The 14690-nt window shown below is 51.4% G+C and overlaps 2 protein-coding genes across 4 annotated transcripts in view; one reads left to right on the plus strand and one right to left on the minus strand.

Annotated features, from left to right (window-relative positions):
- ZNF609 (zinc finger protein 609) overlaps window positions 1-12037 on the plus strand; it is a 76845-nt gene extending 64808 nt beyond the window's left edge. For all 3 annotated transcript variants that reach the window (XM_085071157.1, XM_085071151.1, XM_085071152.1), the window contains exon 10: window positions 8894-12037. Coding sequence is in view for 2 of the 3 variants with exons in the window: in XM_085071151.1 (XP_084927277.1) it covers window positions 8894-8972 (79 nt within the window). In the remaining variant the exon portion in view is untranslated. The remainder of the gene's footprint in view (window positions 1-8893) is intronic.
- Window positions 672-13438, minus strand: OAZ2 (ornithine decarboxylase antizyme 2). Its single transcript, XM_085071160.1, is given in 6 exon segments — window positions 672-1390; window positions 3193-3278; window positions 5080-5255; window positions 9930-10010; window positions 10012-10087; window positions 13296-13438. Coding segments are annotated over 6 exon segments (573 nt in total). The 5' UTR covers window positions 13316-13438; the 3' UTR covers window positions 672-1256.
- Between the last annotated feature and the right edge of the window lie 1252 nt (window positions 13439-14690).

Genomic DNA, 14690 nt, shown 5'->3' on the forward strand with positions numbered 1-14690 from the left:
CTAATGCCCTGGTGGAGGGAGCAGAACTCCCTTTGGCTCATTGGTTTCATGGAAGGGAAGGAGGGCAAAAGAGACCTGAAGTTTAAGATAATTTATTCACACACACTCATATCCCAGCCCTGCCTCTCTCCCTGACTGACCATGGTGGATATGGAATGACTCAGGTCCAGCTTCCAACGGAATCCTCCGCTGAAGGGTGAGAGTGCAGCAGGGACAATCCCACAACCAAGAAGCCAGGCTAGGAAGAGCTGAGGTCACAGCCCTGGGGCACATCCCCCTTCCCTGTAGCCTGTCAGATAGCCAGCCAGGATACATACAGTCCCATGGCACAGGGACAGGGCACCTTCTTCAGTATTGGACAGGGCTGGGCTGAGCTGTGCCCCACTGCTGGCACTGTGGCCCCTTCCCAGAAAAGCCCCTGGATGGGGAGAGCATCCCACCGCCTTGCCCCCACACAACCCTTTGGTTTGGATACAGCCATTGGTGGCATCTCAAGCCTTGAGCTCATCCCTGTGGGAAGGTGAGCAGGAGCAGAGGCAAGGGCTTAGCATTGCTCCGGACCCATCCTAGGGTGGAGGCTAAAGGCACAAGTTTTTCTTGGTTCTTTGGACCATCCCAACCAACTTGGTGGCCAGGAAACCGTTCCTCACAAATAAGCAGCCCTATGTGTGTGAAGTTCATCTGAATGCCCCTTTTATTGAACGCTGTGATAGTGCAGTGGGAACATGGAACAGGGTTAAGACTGCATAAAACAAAAGCTGAAATACCAGTAAGTTTCAAAAAAGAAAAAAAAGTTAGACCAGTTAAACCAGCATCGGAGCAGAGACGCATGGGGGTTTTAATGTAGTGTTAAAGGATAACCTTGAGCGTCTCCTGCACAAGCCCCACACCAAATCAGGCTGTTTGTAAAGTCTTGAGTGGGAAATGAATGGGTTGTGTCCCAGCTGAGCCCACGCCGGGTGGGCAGGAGGCACTGACACGGGTTTGGAGGAGTCCCGGAGGTGGTACTGACCCCAGAGCTCCTATGCCAGTTCATAAACATCTTCCTTTTCCTAGTGATGATTACATGTGTGATAGATAGTTCTCTAGGCAACGCGTTTCAATGAGAGTCAACTCGGGATACACAGCCCAATCTAACAATGAGAAATGCACTTGCAGTCCAATGGAAGCTTGGCTTCCCTTTCCTCAGGAAAGGAGGTGGAACCCTCTCTCCCCTCCACAGCATGTTGGGGTCCCGGTGGAGTCCCCCTCGGCAGCTATTCTTCATCAGAGGAAGAGCTCTGATCCAGAGGGTACACCATGAACATCACGTCCGGCCGCGATGGGACAGCAGGATGGCCAGGCCGCACGATCTCAAAGCCCAGGAAGCTGAATGTCTTCAAGAGTGGAGCTACCAAAGAGAAGATCTGTTACCACCAGGAATAATCCTCTTTACCTGCCTCTCCCTTGAGCCATGAATATCCAAGTGCATGGGACACCCTCTGTGAGTGCATCCAGAGCTTCTCGTGCAGAGAAACACAGCCATCTCCAACAAGGGGGGTTTGTCTCCACCTGTGCTCATTGCAATGTGCTCCTAAGTATGAAGGGATTTTAGCTGTGCAGCTGAGCAGCTTTGTTCATGTTTCTCCTGCAATGTTTATGTCCCCTGTGAGAAACAGCAATGGTTGGTTATCTGCCTGCACCAAGTGCACATCCCTGCTTTCCCAGGATGCATGTGGGCATCCCATGTTTTATCCTGCCCCAGCATACCTTGAGCGCCTAGAGTGGGACAGACAGCAGCAAAGAGGAGTCTGCTTAGGGATGAGGCAGACATTTACTGTCTCCATAGAGAAGTCCTGGAGCTCAGTGAAAACTCCAGACAGCTCTGCACAGCTCGGGGTGGGACCCCAGGAAAGCCACTGTGGGTTAGATGTGGGAATTCAGAGCGGGGCCAGCCCAGAAGCCCCTACACCTTGGGGCTGTCAAATACGGTTCTATGACGCTGTGCCTGTGTCACTGAAGCAATGGCTTCCCTGTGATCTGTGACACTCACCCTAGTGCAGCATCCCATCCCTCTGGCACCCTTGAGTGATCAGCTCCAGGACAAAAAATGACCATGTAGAGAAGCTCCTGGAGCTATTTTCCTGGCAGTACTGAATTTCAGCTGCATAGACAAGGACCTCGGATTTGGAGCACTCCAGAACTCCTAAAACAACCATTGGCTGTCCTCTGTCCCCAGCCTCCACAGGGGCCAGCTATGCAACTAGTGCGGATGGTGACATAACAGCCAGGACTTGATTTGGAAATTATTCTTGGCATGGTAATACGGGATGATGACATCTTCCTGGGCCCAGCTCAGCTTAGCTCTACTAAGGCCCTTCATTTCAGAGAAGCCAGTGCAGCTCATGAAGCTGCAGAGTAAAAATAGATTTGGGGCTGGAATTACTTGCTAGGATACAGCCTGAGTCTGGTGAGATTTAGAGTGACACGTCCCCAGCCTGGTACCTCCCCCAGCTCCCCTGGGCTCTAATCCCTCATCCAACACGTCTATCTTTAGATCCTAATGCAGCCCCCGAAGCTATATGCATCTTGAGCCAGGGCCAGGATTACCTGTAAGCCTGGGAAGGACAAAAGTGCCAGGAGATCTTTAAAAAGCTGATGAATTTCAGAGCAACAGGCTTTAAGTGTGTGTTTTCCATCTAATAACTCCTCCCTGGTTTCACTTTCCATGTCACAGCAGCCTGCTGCCAGACAGAGCCTTCACTGCTCACCAAAAGGGGAATATTAACTCATTCTGGATGAGAAAACCCCCCCAGATAATTCAGGAGCAGCTTTTTTTCACGAGCATTCAGGTGCACCAGAGTATTAAATGGCAGGACAACAAAGCAGATCTTACCATGGAATCCCAGACTGGTTTGGACTGAAAGCTCATCCAGTTCCACCCCAGTGCCATGGGCAGGGACAACTTCCACTAGACCAGGTTGCTCCAAACCCCATTCAGCAGGTCTGCTGGAGAAACCACAAGACTCCCTCACCCTTACCCTCCAAAAAGGGCTTATTTCCTTCACAGGAAACGATTCCTCTAAGAATTATACACATAACAACCCCTACACTAGGAGGGTCCTGTGGGTCTTGCCCTCCTAGTTTCTCTACAGCTTCAGCAGCACTGTGTGGGATGTCAGAAGCAAACCCGAGTGCAGGGCCAGCCCTCACCTCGATCTTCTCGGTTTTTTCTGAAGCAGATGAAGACATAGTTGACTTTCATTTTTTCTTCAGCAAACTCCAGCAGTGCTGACAACCTGCCAAGGAGGGGGAAGACAAAAGGACATCAGCTCTGGGAAGTTCTGTCCCAAGGAAGCCCCTAAGCATTATTGAATTATCAACTGTTTGGATGTTTTCGGGCACAAAGATGTTTACAGCCCCCTTCCAGTGAACAATGGGTGCTGAAACAATGGGCTTCCTGCCCTGCAGATCCAAGAGCTGTCCTTGCTCCGTGTCACAAGTCACTGTCCTTGCAGCCACTAACACCCTCCCCACCCGTGGTGCTTTGAGACTGAAGCCTTCGTGGGCAGGAAGTGGAGTATCGCAGCTGCTCCCCGGCCAGGCTGCGTTCCCCTGCAACGCACATGGGGGATCTGGGAGTTCTGTGCCTTTTGGGAAAAAAAACCACCCAGAACTGAGCTCATGGCAGGCAGAAAAGGAGAACAAACAATCCCTAGGCAACGTGTGTGCAGGCAAAGCCATTTCCTGAGCGTATCAGCTGGATGGCACAGCTGCTGCCCCCTAAATCCTCACTTCCTGCCTTTCCAGTTGGATTACTTCTGCCACCTCTTGGAAGCAGTGCTGCACTAACCCCTCTGTGAGCCTCCAGGGTGGCACACGGAGCTGCTGCTGTCACTAGTAACCACTGGCACTGCCAGAGCAGTGACAAACAGGCCTTCACTCCACATTTCATTAACCAGCTGTCAGCGCAGTGCAGGAGATTAAATTTGCAAGGGTCCTGTTAATATGTTAATGAACTACTTTAATTATGGCCTCTCCTTGGCTGTTTCACCCAGCTAAAAATAACCTGACAAAACTGTGCTTTAAGTCATAATGACACTGGCAAATAAATCCCCTCCCGGCAGGACTCACTCCCCGGAGAGCTCAGAGATTTACGGGCCAACCAGAGAATTTACACAAACATTTATCTGGACTCAGAGTCAAATGAGACATGTGTGAGACAGCAACAACACTGCCACTTTCTGAAGGTGCCCTACGATGGGTTTTTCCTTAATTAGCTTGTGTCACTGAGGGATGAAGCCTACTTGGATGTTTAGGAGGAGCTGATTGCTCTGCAGAGGAATCCAGCAAAGCCACATCTATGCTGCAGCAGAGACCTCTGGCACAGCAGTTGACAGGAAGGAGCTGCTCTGGAAGCTGCGTTTACGCAAACATCCCAGAGCAGAGCTGTCTGGACAAAACATGACCAGATTCTGCCAAGTGAAAAATCAGAGCTCCTGGCAGAGCCTGGTGCCAGTGCAGCAGCACTCCAAGAGCAGATCCACCTATTCACGAGGAGAGCATCAATAGGATGGAGGGTTTTTTCCTTCCCTGAAAGAGAAGGAAAACGTGGCCAAGTGGCCAGCAGAAAAATAAAATGAAAAAATAATACAGTATCAAAAAAAAGCTTGTTGGCTTTTCATACTAAAGTATGCAGAGATTCACTCTGCTCATTCATTTGCTTTTCATTAGTATTGGGACTCAAAAAATGGTAACTCATCTGGATTATCACTGGGGTGAAATATTCCTATGGGGGACTCTGTAGACAAGGGAGTAGAATGTGCACAAACCACGAATGGAGCTGCCATTGCACAACCCATTCTCCCTGCACACAGCATGGAATCCCAGGATGGTCTGGGTTTGAAGGGACCTTAAAGCTCATCTCGTTCCAACCCCTGCCATGTGCAAGGACACCTTCAACTAGACCAGGTTGTGCCAAACCCCATCCAGCCTGGCCTGGAACACTTCCAGGGATGGAGCGTCCACCCACAATCACCCATGTAAGCAAAGTCCTGCCTCCCAGAAGCCACAGCTGCAGCTTTGGGATCCAGAACTTACCCTTCTTTGCTTCCATCAGCTAATAATCCATCAGGGATTTCCACAAAGAGGCTCTGGTTTGATAGCACTGCATCCCAGGAGGAGGTCTTCACCTCTGTCACCTTGTACTGGAAGTGGACAATGTGAGGCTTCCCTTCGTGCACTGGGACATCTTGGCTAACAGTGATCTTCTCATCCTGAGAAAACAAAAATGTGAAGTCCTGAATAGCCAGGGGACAACTGGAGAGAGCAAATGCAAAGGAACGGTCTTAGGGTTTTACTGAGAAGGGGATTATGCTTTTCCCTTCCCCTTTTGCTGGCTCAGGAGCACATCACACAGTTCTCAGCCCACAGATTGATTTCTAGCCATATCTTCCTGTTAAGGGAATATAGTTTTACATATTGACATAATATTAAATTTCTGAGTACAAGACTCCACTCCCTCACTGCAGGCTCCAGCCACATCTGGTGGTGATTCATGAACTGCCCCTCCAAGAACACAATTGGACCCAACATACTGGCCGAGCTTCTGCTGCCGCAGCCCAACCAGTTTCAGTGCCTCTGCCATCCCCAACACAGCCTTTCTGTTCCAGGAGTGACCACAAATTGCTTTCCCAGATTTTATAACCAATGGTTTGCCTCCTGGTGTAAGGAGGGAAACACAGAGCACAGGGAGATCCCAGAGCAGATCTGAAGCTTGTGAGGAGGTCTTCTCCAGAGACCACAAACACACACATCCCTCCCCAGTGCTGCCCCATGAGAATGCCAAGCATGCAGATTGCTTGGGATCAGCTCAGCAGCTCCTAGAAAACAATTCGTGGTTAAAGCTCCATTCCTTCAGACAACTCCTGCACGCACTCTGCTTGCCCAGTAATTACTTCCATATTTCAGTGCAAAGAGCCCCAGTGAAACAGCAGAGCCCTGAATTAAAGCTGTTATTGCAGTGAAGCTAAATTGTCCCTTGTGCTTGGTGACACTCGTGTGTTCATGTTCCTAGCATTCACAGGCACCTGCACAGCTTTGAAAAGCAGAAGTAAAGCAGATATCCAGCATCATGTCTGCTCTGCTCCCGAGTCACGAGAGCACCTGGAGAGTGTCCCTCCTACCTCAGCAGGTGGGCAGTGGTTCGCTCCACCGGCTCATTGGGTGAGCAGCTGTCCAGCCTCCAGGTATTATATTTTAACAGGGTGCTTAATGCAGCAGCTCCTTACAAGCCTTTCCAGGCTCCTCAAGCCATTGGCCCAGTGCTTTAAGTCCTATTACCTCGTGTCTTAAAATAGATGTCCCTTGGTCTGACTATTGTATGACAGAGAAGCAACTGAGAACATTACCATTGGTGACAAAGTAACACCATGTCCAAATTGGGTGCTGCTTGGCCTCAGAAAGTAGAGCAGAGGAAGCTGCAATTCATTGAAAGCCCACAAAGCTGAGCTGAAAAACAAGTTACACTTCACCAGAATAAATATCCTGTAGGAAATAAGTTTATTCATCCAATTTGAAGGACGTCTGAGTGGCTGAGTGCACCAAGAAATGCACTGAGAGCTGTTCCAGTGAGGTCAGGCTGCGATGGAGCCAGCAGAGAGGCAGGGCTGAGTACAGAAGTACTTAATAAAAACAAATCCAAGGGGGTTACGTACGTATCCTTCAGCAGTGACTTTATGGGAGCCTTTACAGTTGTTTTTTCAGTGCAGAAAGTGTTTGTGTTCCAGAAAACATCCCTCTCTCCAAAAAAGGTCACAGATGATGCTTTTCCCATGCTCACAAAACCAAAACCAGGGAGAGGAAGGCAAGGAAAGCAGGCTGGGATTGACACATGGGAGGTGTGCCTTTTGGGTGGGAAGACTGGCACTGCCATAGGGAGGGAAAAGCATTCAGAGCCATTTGGTTCAGAACTTCCTTGTCACCAGAAGTTATGTCCAGTGCTCTAAACCCAGTGAGGTTGCTCCACTGAAACCCTGCTGTGACAGCCCAGGAGCCAAAGGCAGCACGACCACAGGGATTAACAGAACCAGTTCCCCTGGTTCAGTGGGAATTACATTTACACGGCCTGGCTGGGCCAGCTGACCATTTCTAGCCATCCAAACAGAGATGCAGGGGAAGAGAAGGACTCTGCGGGCTGCTCATGTGAAGCAGCAGCAGCCCAAAATTCTTTGGAAGCTGCTCAAAGCAAAATCCTGTTTACACAACAAACTCTTGGTTTTAGCTCACCCTGGAAAAATCCCCACACAAAATCCCCCTGCCATGTTCCTGTGGACAAAACCCCCCGCCACCAGACTCTTTTACCCAGCTGCCCAAACTCCTGGGTCCCCAGCCCTTGGCTCCATTTCAGCAAAGCAACGCCACAAGGACCAACTTCCCCTTGGTTCCAGTTCACTGAACACAAGATTTTCCAGCACAGCTCCACTCCTCAGATGTCCTGGGAAGGATGAGGAGAGGCCCTGCATGTTGGCAGGGTCAGAAGTAAGGATGTTATGATCCACCCTGGCCAAGTGGCTGAAGAAAGCCACGGAAGCACCAGTTGCTGGCATGTGCTACACCTGCAGCCTCCTGCCAAGTTTGCCAGCCAGGGCACTTCCTGGCTGCGCGGCACTGGCACCGGTCATTGTGGCATTCCAAGCTCCAGCAAAGCTCCCTGGTTCGAGGGCTGAACCTTAAGTCTCTTAACACAAAAATGCCAACACTTAGAGAAAGTCCTAATTTAGTCCTAATTTATAGCAGTGTTGTATCCGAGTGCTGCGTGCACCAGCAGAGGCAGGCATGTTCAGAAAGGTCATCCCTTGGACTGGAACAGCTGATACAGCTGGAAAAAGGACTTAAGCTTTTAGATCCAGATGCCTTTCCAGGTCATGCTGGTGACGGCTGGCTGAAAAGCTCATGCTGCTGTAACTACAGCACTGCCAGACTGAGCAGGCGACTGATGGGGCAGAAGCCTGTAAACCCTGCTGAGGACTGACACACCTCAAATCCTGGGGTCAGTTCTGGGCCTCTCCTTCCAGGACAGACACTGAGGGGCTGGAGTGTGTCCAGAGAAGGGAACAGAGGTGGGGAAGGGTCTGGAGCACAAGTGTGATGAGGAGCTGAGAGGGCTCATCCTGGCGAAAAGGAGGCTCAGCAGGGACCTTCTGGGTCTCCACAACTCCCAGACAGGAGGGTGCAGCCAGGTGGGAGTCAGGCTCTGCTCCCAGGGATCAAGGGATAGGATGAGAGAAAATGGCCTTAACTTGTGCCAGGGGAAGCTGGTTATTAGAGAGAATGTTTACACCAAAAGGGTTGTCCAGCCCTGACACAGGCTGCCCAGAGAAGTGGTCAAGTCACCATCTCTGGATGGATTTAAAAGCCCTGTGGATTTGGCACCTGGGGACATGGGTTAGCGGTAAACATGACAGAGCTGGGGGAACAGCTGGACTCAATGGCTTTAGACAGTTTTTCCAACACAAACAATTCCATGATTCATTGTTACAGAAGAGGCTGATTTTCTGACAGATTCTGCTAGTTTTGTCAAGCAAAAAGAATATAAATCCATGAAGAATTCCATCCATATTTATGGGATGCAGCTATCTGGATGACACTCCCCCTGCCTACACAGCACTGCCAAAATCTGTGCAAGTTCAAGGCTGTATTGAAATCAAACACTCCAAAGTCTCCAAACCGTGATTCCACCTTCCTCCTCCATGCTGAGCCCATTTTCTGCCTCTGGGCCTGTCCTGGTGCACACACAAGCCTTGGCAAAGCTGGCTGGCGTTCCAGCCGCAAGGTCCCATTTCCCACCCAGAGGGGATCCATTACTTGTCCTGAGCCCTCTTTAATCTATTTTTGTACCTTCTTTCTGTAACAGGAAGCCCATTGTGCTGCTTCTCTGGAGTTTGTACCACCCCCCAAATATCTGTGACAATTCACCTCGAGCATTAAACTGATCGGACCTTGTCACTGGAGGCTTGGAGGTCAACATTTTGCAAGGGATGCAGGTGACAAAAGTACTAAAAATTCACCAAGGGAAACTCTGAAAGCAACCAGTCTGTGATTTTCTCAGGAACTCCAAGAGGAGACTCTGGGAGCTGTGGCCCAAAAGGGTCTGTATCTTTTCATTATGTAAGGTCTGTGTGCCACCCACAGGTTAATTAAAAATCTAATCATAGGTCTAACACCTATGACAACACCCCTGGCTCAACAGCCAGATCTGCAAGGTGAGCATAAATTCAGGCTGCCTCATCTGAAGAGCAGCCCTTGTCCTAGAAAGGACACAGATGTAAGCCAAGTCACACAAGTGCCAATTACTCTATAGAAAGGAGGAGCCAGGTCTCCTCATTCAAAAGGAATGGTCCCATGGAATGAAGAGGGACACAAAATGAGAGAGCTGCAAGTCTGCAGACACAAACCCTTCCTGATCTTGCCCTGCCTGTGCTCATGCTCTAGAAACACCCATGTCTGGAAGCTGGATGGCTGTCTCTCCCATCTGCACCTTGGTTCAGGCAGCTCCCAGGCCCTGACAGCTTCACCTTCCAGACCAGGGCACAGGAAGGAGCTTATCAACCCTTCCCTCGCTGCATTTCACCTTTCTGCTTCCTCTTTCTGCCAGACATTTCAGAAGCCCTTTCATGTTTTGATAATGCAGACTCTGCATACAATAGCTGCAGCAGGCCCCTGGGGACAGGCTGGTGAATGATCTGCTGCACAATGGTCTCTCATTTCTTAATAAACAGGTGATATTTAAGCAGGAGAGCCCTGCCTGCAGCTCAGCCCCTGAAAAATTACCTGTTCTCCCACTTATTATCTTGGAGTTCTTAGTGTTTTTTCCCATCAGTGTGAGAAAGGAACTGAACACAGTTGTAACACAGGTACAGGTCAATGTTTAGATGTTATATCTTTCTCACCTTATATATCAGGGCTGAAAGAGAAGGATCCCTGCTACCCCCTCGCCCACCGGGGATCTTCGACAGTGGGTGAGGGGCATCAGGAGCACCACAGAGGCCCTGGAACGATGTGCCTGCAGCACTGCAGCTGGGGACAGTTACTCAAAGGTAAAATACTACTGCAAGAAAAAGAGAGAGAATACCAGGTTATATTAGCAGAGATCATTTTTCGGAGGCTCCAGCTTCTCAAAACCCCAACTCATTCGTATCCCTGCTTCTCTCCCAGATGGCAACATCGAAACCACCCTCTGCCCCAGTGGCACCAGAACTCGTGGTGTTTTGTTAGGAATGGAGGAGGGGCTGGAGCGAGGAACCCAGAGAGAGTGCTGAGCAACCTCATGCTAATAAGGGAGGCCTGGAAGGCTGCCAGGAGCAGATGGCTGGGAACACATGACCAGACGAGAACACATTTTCTAGAGACAAATATCTACAAATAGATCAACAAGGCCCAGGAGGAGAAGGTTTAAGTTTCACGTTTTCAAACCCAGGAGGAGTGAAAGGGCGCATTCTTCAGATGCCTTCAATGTGCTCCACAACATCCACGGCAACGTTTTCACACGCACATGAAGCGTCATGCAAGCATCCTCCACCCTAACCCTAATAATTACAAATTCACTCTACAGAGCTACGTTGAACAGCAAGAAAACACATTTCCCTTGCAGTTTCCAAGTTTGTTTGGAAGACCTACACGGAGTCTTCCAGGATCACTTTGGACACAGGCTTTAATAGCTGCTCCGGCTTTTAGGAAGCTCATCAGAGAAAATTATTTCACTTCTGGAGCCTTGGTTCCTCTCAGCACACAAAAGCTCTGTGCTGAGGCCCAACAAAGTTCCTCTAGCACAGCCTGCAAAAGCCATGCAAGGAAATGAGTCCTTCCCCAGTGCATCTACTAGGAAACATGCTGGCACAAAGCTATGGAAGCACCACCAGAACAACAGGGTGAGAGAGGGTTTTCATGAGCATGGAGTGAGGAATGAGGCTAAAGTGGATAAATTCTGCAGCTGTACCAACAACTCATTGTGTGTCCCGAAACTTCTCACTTGAGCTGTTCCCAATGCAGTGTTTTTCCACTCTAATCCCTCTCCAGGGGGCAGACAGGCTTAAGTATACAAACACCAAGTACAGAGCTGCACTGTCAGAACCACCTGAGCCACCTAGAAACGTGGAATCACACTGGTTTGGGCTGGGAGGGACCTAAAAGCCCATCTAGTTGCAATCTCTCTGCTATGGGCAGGGACATCTTCCACTATCCCAGGCTGCTCCAAGCCCCATCCAACTTGCCTGTACCAGCTGCAAACAACCTAGTAAAATTTGGCATTCTGAGTGCCAAAAACACAAGTCACAAATTGCACAAGGCAGAATTCACCATGGATCTCTGCTTACCACCGCCCACCAAAATCATCTTTCTACAGGAAACACTAATATTCTTCCTCCACATGTTCCCTTCCCCGTGTTTGCTAGACAGGGCTCTGGGGCAGCATTCCCATGTGCTAGAGCGGGTCTTCTTGGAGAAAAGGCTGTTTAAATACACCAGGAGGTGTCCAGGTTGGGCAAAGCCAGCGTTCTGTGCTCCCTGGTGTGCCTGGGGCTATCAATGAGCCAGTGTGTGTTCAGTAGTAGTGGATGTCGAGAGGATGACAAAGCAGTTTGTGCTGTCCCCACCCCCAGAAAGCTGTTAGTAGCTTTGTTATTCCCTTCCCTCCTCCCTCACCCCTCCAGCCAACAATGTACTATTGATAGCTCTTTCCAACTTGTGGCCAAGGCATGGAGAAGCTGGATAATGAAGTAGAGTTGTGGGTAAAAAAAACCAGAGAAGCAGATTTCATGCAAAGCAGCCCAAGACGCTTCCCAGTTTCACTTCCTCTGGCACATGCAGAAGTCAAAACACCAGCCCCCTTCGGCTGCTGCCTGCACATCCCTGGCCCAAACCTGCACATCTCCACTATTCCCCCCAAAATCAGAGTCTCTGCACGCCACCACTATCCCCCTCAGGATCAGGGTTCTGAGAGCAGCACCTTTAGGGAAGAGAGTGTGTGGGGCACAGATTAAAACAGCTTTTGCTTTCTCCAGCTGTGCTTCAGCTCCATGGGAAGAAATTCATGCAAACACCCGACAACGTCTGATCCCTTCATGCATCCTTGTGCAAACGGCAACTCTCCCCGAGGCATGTTTATAGCTTAAAAGTTAGGCTTGTGCTCCCTTCTGACGTCTCTCCTCCTTGGAGAAGCTGTTTTCCTGCAGCTCGGTTGAGATTAAGATGCATTTAGATCACCAAGGCCTCTCCCTGGAGAAACTCCTCAGTAAAAGCTGCTAGGCTGAGCCCTGCCCGAAAGGGAAGCTGGAACCCCGCGTTACGCTCTCATCCCGCGGGTGTAATTTTAACTCACTACGCTCCCAGGGATCCCAACCCCGTGCCCTGTTCTCGGGAAGTGCAAAGGGCAGCTCGGCAACTTCAGAAGCCAGTCACAGCTGCTCCTCAGCAGCCCTGGCACACGGAGCCCAGGCTGGGACCACGACCAGCACATCAGGGGCTGAAATCGGTGCATTTTCTGTGTTTTGGGGGTTTTATTTGTTTTGAACACCTAGACCAGACGGAAGGATCCCCAGAGCTCCCCTGACGCTGGAGAAATTACTGTTTTGTTTGTTTTCCCTTTTGCCCCTTCCCGAAACAGGCTCTGGAGATGCAGCTGCACTTGGCCCGAAATAATAATAATAATAATAATAATAATCATATCATCATATATTATTATTTCAAGACAAATATCCAAGAGCCCAATTTGAGGAGTAAATTGTAAATAACCATCTGATGAACACAGCACAGCTCAAGCATCTCCCACACAGGCAGCGGCCAAGAACCGAGGCTGCTTCGTATGCATCCTCTGGGTTCTTATCGGCGACAGAGGCGCAGGAAATGACACTCGGGGGACTCTAAACAAGGAACAGACACACGAGATAAATCGGTCAGCTTAGAAAAATACACAGATCTTACACGATCGTGCCTGCTGACACCCAACCTGCCTAGAAAAGCCACCTTCCTCCAGGCAGGGAGAGGTGCGGAGGGGGAGTGCTCGGACCCCGCCGCGGCGAGGGCTGCTCGGCGAGAGGTGCTCAAACGCCGACGAGCCCAGACCCACCCGCCGGGGGATTCCTCCATGGCAAAGCGACGCCTTGATGGGGATTTTAAGGGGGAAAGGCGGAGCGGCCTCCTCACATCCCGCGGCCTCCCTGCGGCCTCACCGCCGCCTCACCGCGCGCCCGTCCGCGCCCCGGGCCCACCCGCTGCCGCTGCGCTGAGGAGCAAGGGAGGGCGATGAGCGCGCCGCGCACCTGTCCTGGGTGTTTATCATCCTGGGCTCGCTCCGGTGCGGCTGCAGTCGCTGCTTGCGCTGGTACCCGGCTCTGCCCCCTCCACGCTCCGGTCGGCGCCGCGCTCCGACTGACCCCGCGGGCCCGCGCGCGGACACGCCCCCCGCTTCGCGCGCGCCTGGCCCCGCCTCTGCCCCGCCCCCGCCCTGCCCCGCCCCCCGGCGCGCGGGCAGCCTGGGAATCCACCGCCCCAAACAAAGGCGCGCGCCCGGCAACGCCGTCGCCTCGCACCGCCCTTCGCCGGTGACGTCAGCGAGCCGCGTGCGCGCGCCTTCTGTGCCTCCGATGGGGTGAGGAGAGTGCGCCTGAGGCTCCCGGTTGTCCATAGGATCCCGGTTTTCCTCTCAGACTCCCGGCTCTCCTCGGGCTCCCGTTTATCTCCAGGGTGCCCGTTTTCCCCCCAGGCTCCTGCTTCTCTCCTCGGACTCCTGGTTGTCTCTTGGGTCCTGGTTCTCCCCATGGGCTCCCAAGTCCTCCCGTCATGCTCCCAATTCTCCTCGGGCTCCCGGTTCTCCCCCCAGACCTCTGTGGGGCAGGTCTCAGGTAGCCCCATGCCAGCACCCTGGGCTGCGGGAAGTGACAAGGCCCAGTCAGGAAGTGGGGCAGAGGTGATGGGAGAAGAGGTTTGGGAACAGGGCGGAGGAATGAGCAGCTGTGGTGGAGCCACACAGAAGAAGCCATTGGTGTAGATATAAGAGGCTGGGAAGAGATTCCTCCGTGTGAAGGTCACCACCTGCCACAGGTTGTCCAGAAAATCTGTGGCTGCCCCATCCCTCGAAGTGTTCAAAGCTGAGTTAGGTGTGGCTTGAAGCAACCTGGTCTACTGAGAGGTGTCCCTGCCCATGGCAGAGGGGTTGCAACTAGATGGGATTTAAGGTCCCTTCCAACCCAAACCATTCCATGACACGTGATTCTATATCCTGCTCAAAGTATGTTGCTGATGCATAAAATGTAGCCTGGGATACAATAGGCTCATAACCCAGATAAGTAGGAGCTGGAGTAAAGAATGAACACATGGATAACAGGATGTGAAGCTGCCCATGGCAGGGTTCTGCAGGGGCTTTTTGTGAGCAGTGTATCCACAAGGGAAAATCAGTCACACAGACAAAGATTAGGCTTCTGGAGAACCAGGCAGATTGAAGAACTTGTGGGGTTCAGTTCTGCAGAGAGCTTGGTGGGTGCTGAGCCTTCACATGGGGTCAGGGACTGAGCAGCCCTCTCGAAGAGAAGCTCTGGAGTCCGTCAGGGTTGGAGTCCTGGCGAATCTCACACTGACCCACCTGGTCTCACACCTGGGTGTAGCACAGGCAGCTGTGCGTGACAGCGTAGGCTCCTGAGTGACACCTGCGGCACCCT

This window comes from Lichenostomus cassidix, chromosome 10 (assembly GCF_008360975.1).
Source record: "Lichenostomus cassidix isolate B80296 chromosome 10, HeHo_3.0, whole genome shotgun sequence".
In the NCBI taxonomy this organism is placed as follows: domain Eukaryota; kingdom Metazoa; phylum Chordata; class Aves; order Passeriformes; family Meliphagidae; genus Lichenostomus; species Lichenostomus cassidix.